General features: G+C 50.1%; 1 protein-coding gene across 1 annotated transcript in view; it reads left to right on the top strand.

The window, feature by feature from the left end:
- The first annotated feature begins 1030 nt into the window (after positions 1-1030).
- The window catches only part of Plcg2 (phospholipase C gamma 2), a 121722-nt gene continuing 113161 nt past the window's right edge, over positions 1031-9591 (top strand). The window contains exons 1-2 of the mRNA XM_041650097.1: positions 1031-1163; positions 6872-7110. Of these exons, the coding sequence (XP_041506031.1) occupies positions 6918-7110 (193 nt within the window). The 5' untranslated portion in view covers positions 1031-1163; positions 6872-6917. The remainder of the gene's footprint in view (positions 1164-6871; positions 7111-9591) is intronic.

Here is a 9591-nt window from a genome sequence, read left to right as displayed (position 1 = left end):
TAATACAAGTTGAAGTTCTTTAAAAACATACTAAAGTGCCCCCCCCTTCCAGTTTAGTCATTATTTCTGAGGATGGGCCCATGAATCAGGTGGTTGATGTTATCATAGTCTCTTTGATGAGAGATTTAGTGTGAGTCGGGCAGTGGTAGCACATGCCTTTGATGCCAATACTCGGAAGGCAGAAGCAGGTAGATCTCTGTGAGTTCGAGGCCAGCCTGGTGTAGGTATCAGGCTCTAAGATAGCCAGGACTACACAGAGAGACCATATCTAAAACAAACAAACAAGAAATTAAAAAGAAAGAAAGAAAAGAGTAAAACAAGAAAAAAGATTAACAAAATGTAAGACAGACAGCGGTGGTGCAGGTCTTTAATCCCAGTTCTAGGGAGACAGAGGCAGGAGAGTTTCTTTGCGTTTGAGGCCAGCATGATCTAGAGTGACTTCTGGAACAGCCAGGGCTCTGTTATCCTGTCTCGAAAAACCAACCAACCAAACAAACAAACAAAAAAAAACAACAACAAAAACACCCCCCCAAACAAACAAACAACAACAACAACAACAAAAAACCCCAAACCAAGGCGCCAATTCTCTAGTGTCCAGTTACTCTTTGCAACAAACATTGGGCCTGGCACTGTTTTTTTATCTGTTTTGCAGAGAGGGAAACTGAGGCTGGTTTACTTATGACGTCTAAGGTAGGAAGAAATGCATTGACTTCAACTCTGTCAGCTCCGAGTGGAGGAAATAGTAAATGCATGCAGGATATCTGTATGCAGAGGTGTCCCCAACACGCTGATGTTCCTGGAAAATTTTTGTTCATTTGGCTAAGTTATTGCAGCTAGGTAGGTTATCCCGGGGCTGCCTCAGTTTCCCCCTAGGCGGGCAGAGGCTTGGCTCAGGGCGTGAGCTTTTGGGGTGCTCTGGCGGGTCGGGACCCGCCTTGGGACGGGGCGGCGCGTTGAGGGGGGCGGCCCCGAGGAGTCACGTGGCGCGACCGCTGCCAAAGCAGAAGTAGGAGCCCGGCTGAACAAGACGTGTGCTACCGGACAGTCCCGGCCCCAGGCGGCTGCTGCACGCGGGGACCCCTGTGCGCCCCCCCCCCCGCCCCCACCCGTGGCTGGCAGGCCCAGGGATCGGGCGGGTGGCTGTGCTCCGGTGGCACGATCAGGTGAGTGGTCTTGAGGGACTGGGCACCCGGGTACCTGCGTGCGCTCGGGAGGGACCCGCGAGCTGGCACCGCGCATCGGGTGGGGACTGCGACAGAGCGCGAGGCAGAGGGCAAGGGCAGGGCTGGGGTGCGCTATACAAGCAGGTGGCCGGGTGTGCCCTGGGGAACCCTGCTTGGGGACAACCCGGCCCAGCCGCCGGCCACTTCCTCCCCCGGGCTGGCGCCACCTCTCCGAGGCGTATGGTGGCCAACCAGGGTTTGAATGAGAGACGCGGCTCCGGGTGCTGGGGTCACTAGAGTGTTGGCCTTCAAGGCTCCTGCTGCTGAGGGTCCTGCTCTGGAGGCACATCCCTGCTTGTGGGACAGCCCGGACCCTTAATTTTGAACTCGGGACAGTAGCACACAGGTGGTTCAAGGGTCGGGGCGGAGCTGCCCTTTCTCCACACGCGATTCCCAAGACCCGCCCCTCCCGCACCTGTACTCAGAAATGCGCTTATCTGTTCGGCTTGGGGAATCTCCAAGGGGTCGTTTGCCCCGCGGGGAACCACAATTCGAGGGAAAGGTGGGTTGCATATGGACCCCGGAGGTTGATGTCTGTAGAGGCCAGGGCGGGCCCTTTCGGTACCCTGATCTCAAATTAGTGAGAGACTGTCAGGGTGTGGGGGCGACACTCCCGAAAAACAGGTGGCCTCCTCTCTGAGACCTACATTTGACTTTCAGTTCCATTTTTGTGACACAAAAATGTGAGCCCCTCCGAGTCCAGTTTTCTCTCCTGGCGCTGTGCTGGCCCAGAGTTTGTTTTAAAGAGGTGCCCTGAAGTTCCTGACCCTGGCGGAAAAAGGCTCTTTCTGGTGGGCGCAGGTCATGCATGGCCTCTGCTTTTGCTTCTGCGGGTCACTTACAGGATGTTAGGGTCCGGGATGCCCCTAGGCTGTTAGCCATTTTGCACGGTTGTGAGCCTCAGCGTAGCAGCCCCAGGGGATTTTGTTTGTAGATCTTACTGATGCTTAAAATTGCTGGGTGCTGCTGCCTCTCAGGCGAGGCGAGGAGAGGCGAGGCGAGGCGGGGTGTGTGAGGTCCTTTGGAGGAGCCTGAACAGGAGTGACTGATGAAGCACCCCTTCGCCCCTCCTGGGTGGAGTTGGTGGGAAGTTACTGGTAGGAAAACTTCTGCAAACACATAAGGGCTTTTCTGTATCAATTAACATAAAGTGGACCGATCCATGTGGTTCTTCCCAGTCGCTCCCAGTGATCCTTCCTCTGGATTTACAAGCAACCTTTGTAAAATTTTTAATGTTTGAATGCATTGCAATAACAACAACATTTATAACTCACTGGTTTGTAAGTTTCTTTTTATCAAAATAACTTACGAATTTCCCGAGATCAAATTGCTTATAAATTCTTTTGTTTTCTTTTGGTCTTTCGAGACAGGGTTTCTCTGTGTAATCATCGCCCTTGCTGTCCTGGAACTAGCTCTATAGACCAGACTGGCCTCAATCTTACAGAGATCCGCCTGCCTCTGCCTCCCAAGTGCTGGGATTAAAGGGTGAATCACCACCACCCGGCTAGAAGTTCATTCTTTTCCATAGCTCCTATACATTTTAAGATTTTTAAGACAGGGTCTTATTGTGTAGTTCAGTTTGGCCTTGAACTTTTTGATCTTCTTGCCTCCACCTCCCAAGCGCTGGGACAACTGGTGTGTACCAATAACCCTGGCCTGAGCATTTCCATTATTTATACAAGGGTTCTTTCCCCCCTCACCCCCAGAGATGAGGAGTCAGTGTTTCCTGGTTTTATGGTCCTATGAGCATCTTCACAGATGTCTCTCTGCGCATGTGTTGAGCATCTTCATGGATGTCTCTCGGCACATGCGTGCTTGCTGGATCAAAAATTTGCATAGTTATACTTTAGAAGATGCTTACAGGTGCCCTTAAAGATGTCAAACCTGTTTTCACTTCCAGCTCTTGTGGTGGACATTGCTTGGTTCTTGGGTTGGAACTTGGCTTCCCCGGATGCTTTAGGATGAATGAATGGAGATGAATTCCAGCCAATCCTCCTGCAGTAGGAGGGACAGGCAATATGCAAGGGTTCTGAGCCAAAGTCTAGGAGAATTCTTTGGGGTTTTGGCTGAAAAACCAGCACTGACCCAAATGTGCAGAGAGTGTTCAAGAGAAGGACGCTCCCTGTTTCCTGTTTTGGGGTTCTTGCGTACGAGAAGTTGGTTTCAAAGTGTGAAGGCCATGGAAGTGTGAAAATGAAGTCTCTTCTTATCCCTCCCTCCCGGCCATGCTTGTGTTGACCAGGTTACCCACAGAGGGGAGGATGGGTCTCCAGGCTATTTCATTAGAACAGAAGCAAAGAGGGAGTTGTCCTATGGCTAGGGTCCTGCTCTGGGGTCACAGTAACCTGGAGACCTTCTTGCCGTGGGTGCTAAGGCTTGGAATTCTACCTGAGCTGTACACAAGCTGGTGCTCCATCCAGGATCTGTTCGCAGCGTGGTGTTGCTTCAGGGTTTGAGAGCCAGGCTTTTGTCTCACTGGGGAACCTTTCCTGGGTTCCTGGCAGTGGGGACCTGAGGAGATGTCTGATTGGAACATTCTGTACATTTCCGAGCTGTATTTTGGGGACCAGCTTCAAGGCCTGGTTCTTCACTTGTAAAATGTGTGACCTTGGACAAACCAGTTCCTGACCCACTCTTTAAAGGGGTAGCCAGTTTTGTTAGGATTTGGTTAAATTCTGCCAGAATTCTGAGTTCCAGAAAGCAGGCATTGAAGGATCAGCTTCAAACGACTGTCTTCATGTTTTGTGTCAGCCTGCATGTGTGACCTCAGTAGTGTGATTTTTCTCCTCTCTGGATGGACTTTTTGAGTTTTTAAACCTCAGGCTTTCCCTCCCTTCCCTCAGTGGCGGTGGGAGTTGAACTCAGGGCTCTGCTCTTGGTGGGCAAACGCTCTACCCCTGAGCCATATCCTCAGCCCTGTTCCCCAGACATTTGTCAGTGAAGTACCTAGGGTGACCCGGTGTGATGTCTGGGGGAGCATGGATTAACAGCTCCTTTCCAGGGGGCCTAGCAGCTTCCACGTTGCTTCTGGTTTCTCTTTCCAAAACAACGAAATAGCCCGGGAATCCTCCTTTTAACATACCCAGTGCTCACCTGGGTAACTGATAGCGTCAGTGTAGCAGTGTGTGAGGTAGCTCCTGAAGGGGCAGGAGAGCTCAGGGTGTCCTTTCTGAGCTTGCATCCTGGTCTCTATCAGAGCCTGTTCCCTTGGACTAAAAGGCTCTTCTTCCAACAGGGTCTCACTCTGTCATCCAGGCTGGGCTTGAACTCTTAACAGCCCTCCTGCTTCTGCCTCCCAAGTGCTGGGGTTACAGGTGTGTGCCACCACGCCCATTTTTATTTTGATAGGGTCTGGTATAGGTCAAGCTGGCCTTAACTGTGGCTGACCTTGACCTTCTGATCTTGCTCCCACCTTCCTAGTGCTGGGCTTCTAGACTTCACCATGCCCTATTTATGGGGTGCTAAGGACTAAATCCGAGCTCGTCTTACTGTTCCTAGAGGGTGGCACTGTGCTGGATTCTGCCTTGGTGTGTTTAGGCAATAGACCGGGAACAGTGGCAAGAATGACTTCACATGCCTAGCACTCCCACATAAACAGACATGTATGTGACGTGTAGATGAAGGGGCAAAGGGCAAAGGGCAAGGCCTGGGCCTCTCCCTGCTCCCTGGAGTTTGCATCCTAGTTCCCAAGCCAAGTGGAGTTGATACCGAGAGTGCCGGCTACCTGGCTGGTACACTGTGGAGTGTATCAGCATGCCCTGCCGCTCCTAAACACTAATCCGTCAGCTCTCAGTCCCTAAAAACCACACTGGTGGTCCATACCCTAGGGTAATTCAGCCCCATTTTGCACGTGAGAGGATTGAGACTCAGGGCAGGTTGTCTAGTGATTGAGCAAGTTAGAGGCCCTAACAGCCCTAGTCCAGTGCCTGCCTCTCACTTCCAGTTCTTTGGCCTGGGATAGCTCTTTAGTGCTGCTTGGTAACCTCAGTGGATACGGAGTAACAACCGTGGGACCTGGCAGGAGGAGCTGAGATTACAGACCCATAGTGCACCCTCTTAGTTAATTTTTTTTTTGAGTATTTTCATGCATGTCTGTTTATGTGTCATGTGAGTGCCTGGTGCCTGTGGAGGTCAGAAGAGGGCATTAGGCCGCCTCTGGAGCTGGGGTTATGGGTGGTTGTGAGCTGCCTGACATGGATGCTGGGAACTGAACCCAGGGTCCTCTGCAAGAGCAACAGGTGTTCTTAACTGCTGAGCCCTCTCTCCATCCAACTTTTTCTTCCTACTGTTTTGAGATACTGTCTTATGTAGCCTAGGGTAGCCTCTAACTCACTGTGTAGCCGAGGTTGACCCTGATTTGATACCCCTGCTCCCTGCTTCCAAGTGCTAGGGCATGCATCATCACAAGTGTCTTTTGTCCTTATGTTGAGGGCCTGAGGTGACAGGTAATCTTGTTGAGTGCTCACAACTCCATGAGGGAGGTAATGTTACCTTCCTTTGCATGGCTGGAAATGAGGCCCAAAGGGCGTGGTGCCCCTGGTACAGGTACAACGCCCCATCTAGCAGACTCAAGGGCTATAGGGCTTTGGGCTGAGGAGTGACGGAACTGGATTTGTATTCTAAAATGCCGCCAGCCACTGGGCTCAGAATCTCAGAGGCCCAGGGCAAGAAGCAGGGCTCAGGGCCCAGGAGAGAGCTCCCTGGAGAAGGCAAGTGTACCGTCCGTGCTATGATACTACGCCTGTAGTGGCTTTGGGAGAAGAAGAAAGTCCAGATAATGATTGGAGCACTCTCTTAAGTACCAGCTACCTGCTGGACTGCCCTGCTCCCAAGACCTCTGGATAAGATGTGTTGTTGGAGGCAGCAGGTTCCCCTTGGGACTTTGAAATGGCCAGAACTTTACTCTAAAGAAGGGATGGGATGAGCTGGTGTGGCATGCACCTTTAATCCCAGCACTCAGGAGGCAGAGGCAGGCGGATCTCTGAGTTCAAAGCCAGCCTGGTCTACAGAATGAGTTCCAGGACTACCCAGAGAAACCCTGTCTCAAAAGAGCAATGACAACAACAACAACGATAGAAAAACCATAAATAAAAAGAAGAAGGGATGGAATGGAACTGGAGGAGTGGAAAAGCAGGACTCCACCCCTGGGTTTGTTGGGGGGTGCCAGGCCTGGGCATTTTCTGCCCTTTCGGCCTCGTTGTTGTGCAGAGGAACCATTTGCTCTAATTTTGCTGTAAATGGGTAGCGAGGAGTCTTCTAGCAGGTGAGATGCACCATTGGAGAGCGGAGGTTACCTAACTGAACTGCTTTGGTTATTCAAATTTGGACAAGAAGAGAGGAGGGTGACCTATGAAGCTGTGGTGATTTGGTTATTCAAAGTTTGTCTAGCAGTGGTGGGGTCGATGGGTCACTGAGGCTAGCCAGGGACCTGCTCTTTGCCCAGACTTCACTTAAACCTCTGCCTTCCGGCTCCACTCTCTGAGGGACTAAGGGTTCTCAGCACTAGAACCTTCAACTGTCACTTAGTCCGATGGGAATGAGACAGGCTCTTGCCTCCCGATACTGATAGACAGCTCATTTACTCACCCACCTCTGTTAGAGAAACTCAGTCCCTTTTTTTTTCTTTCTCCTGCTTCTTTCCCTCACAGCCTCTGTATTTCTCCTGCTGCTTCTCTCTCTCTGGAGTGGCCGACAATGACCACCATGATCAACGTGGACACCCTCCCAGAATATGAGAAGAGTCAGATCAAGCGAGCCCTGGAGCTTGGGACGGTGATGACTGTGTTCAGTGCCCGCAAGGGCACCTCAGAGCGTAGGACGGTGCAGGTGATCATGGAGACTCGGCAGGTGGCATGGAGCAAGACAGCGGACAAGATCGAGGGCTTCTGTGAGTACTTGCTGGGCCGGGCGGTGAGGGCCATCGGCCCTGCCCTCCAGAGAAGAGCCTGTGTATCCTCTGGCCTTTATCTGCCTCATTTTGTCAGGGTGAATGTTGGTTTGGTCTCCCTACTTTTAAAGACAAAAGTGTTTTCACTTTATGTGGGTGGGGGTGGGGTTGAGAGCAGGTGGGGGAAGTTGATCCAGGGAAGTTCTTGTGAAATGACAGCAACCCCAGTTGGTCAACTCGGCCATGATATTGAAACAGCAGGGTTCATGTGGTTCCCATAGCTGTCTAGCTGTCTGGCTTCCGAAGGCCTCACTGGGGCCTGGGGAGGCTGGGAGCTTGGTAGCCAAAAGGTTAATAATTTATTTATTTATTTATTTTATTGCAAACTGCAGCAGCAAGAGGTTTTTACTCTGGTGTTTAAAGGCACAGGGGGAAAAGTTTTGCAGCTTTCAGATGGTGCTCTGGTCCTGGCTCTGCCCTCCCTCATGCCCGTCCCTTACACTGGGCTGTTGGCTCAGTTCTTGGGCTCTCTGAGGAGATCGCCTGTAGCAAACAGAGTCACGACACTTAAGCAGTTTTCAGTTGCAGACGTGTGCTTTAATTTTATTTATTAAGATGTGTTTTGTTTATTTCTGGTCTGCATGCGTGGTTGTGTCCGTGCTCACGGCATTGGTAGAGATGTCGGGGGACCACGTGTGGGAGTCGTTCTCACCTCCTTGTTGGTTCTGGGGACAGAACTCAGGTTAGCAGGTTTGGGGACAAATACCTTTTGCCACTGGGTGATCCTGCCAGTCATGCTTGCTTTAGAAGGACCTCATGTAGCCCAAGCTAGCCCAGAACGTAGCTAAGGATGACTTTCAGTTTATGATCTTCCTGCCATTAGCTCTCAGGGCTGGGATAAGAGGTGTGTATCACAACCACAATGCTCTTCTGCTTTTTTTTTTCTTTAATTCAGTGCCAAGGATGGAACCCGGGCTTTGTACACGTGAGGCAAACACTCTGCCAAATGACCCGTTTCCAGGTCCCTATTGAACAGTTACCAAGATTTTTTTTATAGTAATTTCTTTGCATATATGTGTGTTTTGGGATGTATGTGAAGGCCAGAGGACAACTTACATAGGAGTTGATCCTCTCCTTTTACCACGTGGGTCCCAGGGATCAAATTTAAGTCATCAGGCTTGGTGGCAAGAGTCTTTATCCACAGAGCCATCTTGGCAGCCCCCTGAGTAGCTTTTCATGGAAAAACTATAAATGTACCTTTAAAATACTAGCTCCCAGAAGGCTGAGACAGGAGGATTGTAAGTGAGATCTTGTCTAAAATATAAAGCACTCTTGGAGTGCCTTTCACCTCTGACCCTTCACCCATACCCTATGTAAGCTCTGTTGTCATACACACTGTGAACAATAGTAAATAGGGTAGGAAAAGATTAATTTCAGCTTACAGGTACAGCTCATCACTGAGGAAAGCCAGGCCAGGAACTCAAAGCAGAAGTGAAGAGATGCATTGGAAGAACACAGCTTATTAACTCAGCTTCTTACCATCTCTGGCTTGTCAGCCAGCTACCCTAGAATTGCCACCTCCCACAGTGGTTTGCACTGGAGAAAATGCCCCGCAGACAGGGCCACAGGACAATCTGATGGAGGTGGTAGACAGATGAAGCGAATGATGTCAAGCTCACAAGCAGCGGATTCTGTCTTCTGCTAATGTTCTACATTCCTGGAATGGGTGTTTAACTATGTATTGCAAATGGCAGCTGCTGCCTTCTGCTCCTTGGTTTCTTTTCGCCTGGGGCTGGCTCCTTGTCAGCACACAGATCTGTCTCTTGCTCTCTGGGACCTGGCCGCTTTGTAACAGTTTAACCCCGGTAGGACCTGTTGTGTAGTTTACTAGCGGAAACAAAGTTCTTTTTTTTGCAGTCTTCTTAAAAAGTCCTGATTTTATTGAAACAAAATCAACTTGACATACTTATAGTTCATGATTTAAAGAGACAAATGCAAGCCCAGGTGTGGTGGCTCAAACCAGTAATCCCAGCCCTTTGGAGGCAGGAGGATTATGGGTTCAAGAGAATGCTGGGTCAGGTAAAGTGACATGCACCTTTTCTTTTTATTTGTTTTGTTTGTTTGTTTGTTTGTTTTTTTGAGACAGTTTCTCTGTAGACCAGGCTGGCCTCAAAAGCACAGGAATTCTCCTGCCTCTGCCTCCTGAATGCTGGGATTAAAGGTGTGCACCACCACCGCCCAGCCATATTTTTAAAGATTTAGAATATCTTTTTAAAGATTTAAAGTCAGGGTTTTTTTTTTTTATTTTTAAAGATTTATTTAGCCGGGCGGTGGTGGCGCACGCCTTTAATCCCAGCACTCGGGAGGCAGAGGCAGGCGGATCTCTGTGAGTTCGAGGCCAGCCTGGTCTACAAGAGCTAGTTCCAGGACAGGAACCAAAAGCTACGGAGAAACCCTGTCTCGAAAAATCAAAAAAAAAAA

The sequence above is a fragment of the Microtus oregoni genome, unplaced genomic scaffold (assembly GCF_018167655.1).
Source record: "Microtus oregoni isolate MIOR12 unplaced genomic scaffold, Mior012 000004F_ref0000308, whole genome shotgun sequence".
Classification (NCBI taxonomy): Eukaryota; Metazoa; Chordata; class Mammalia; order Rodentia; family Cricetidae; genus Microtus; species Microtus oregoni.
Note: the sequence above shows the minus strand (reverse complement) of the source record. Positions and strands in the feature narration are given on the sequence as shown.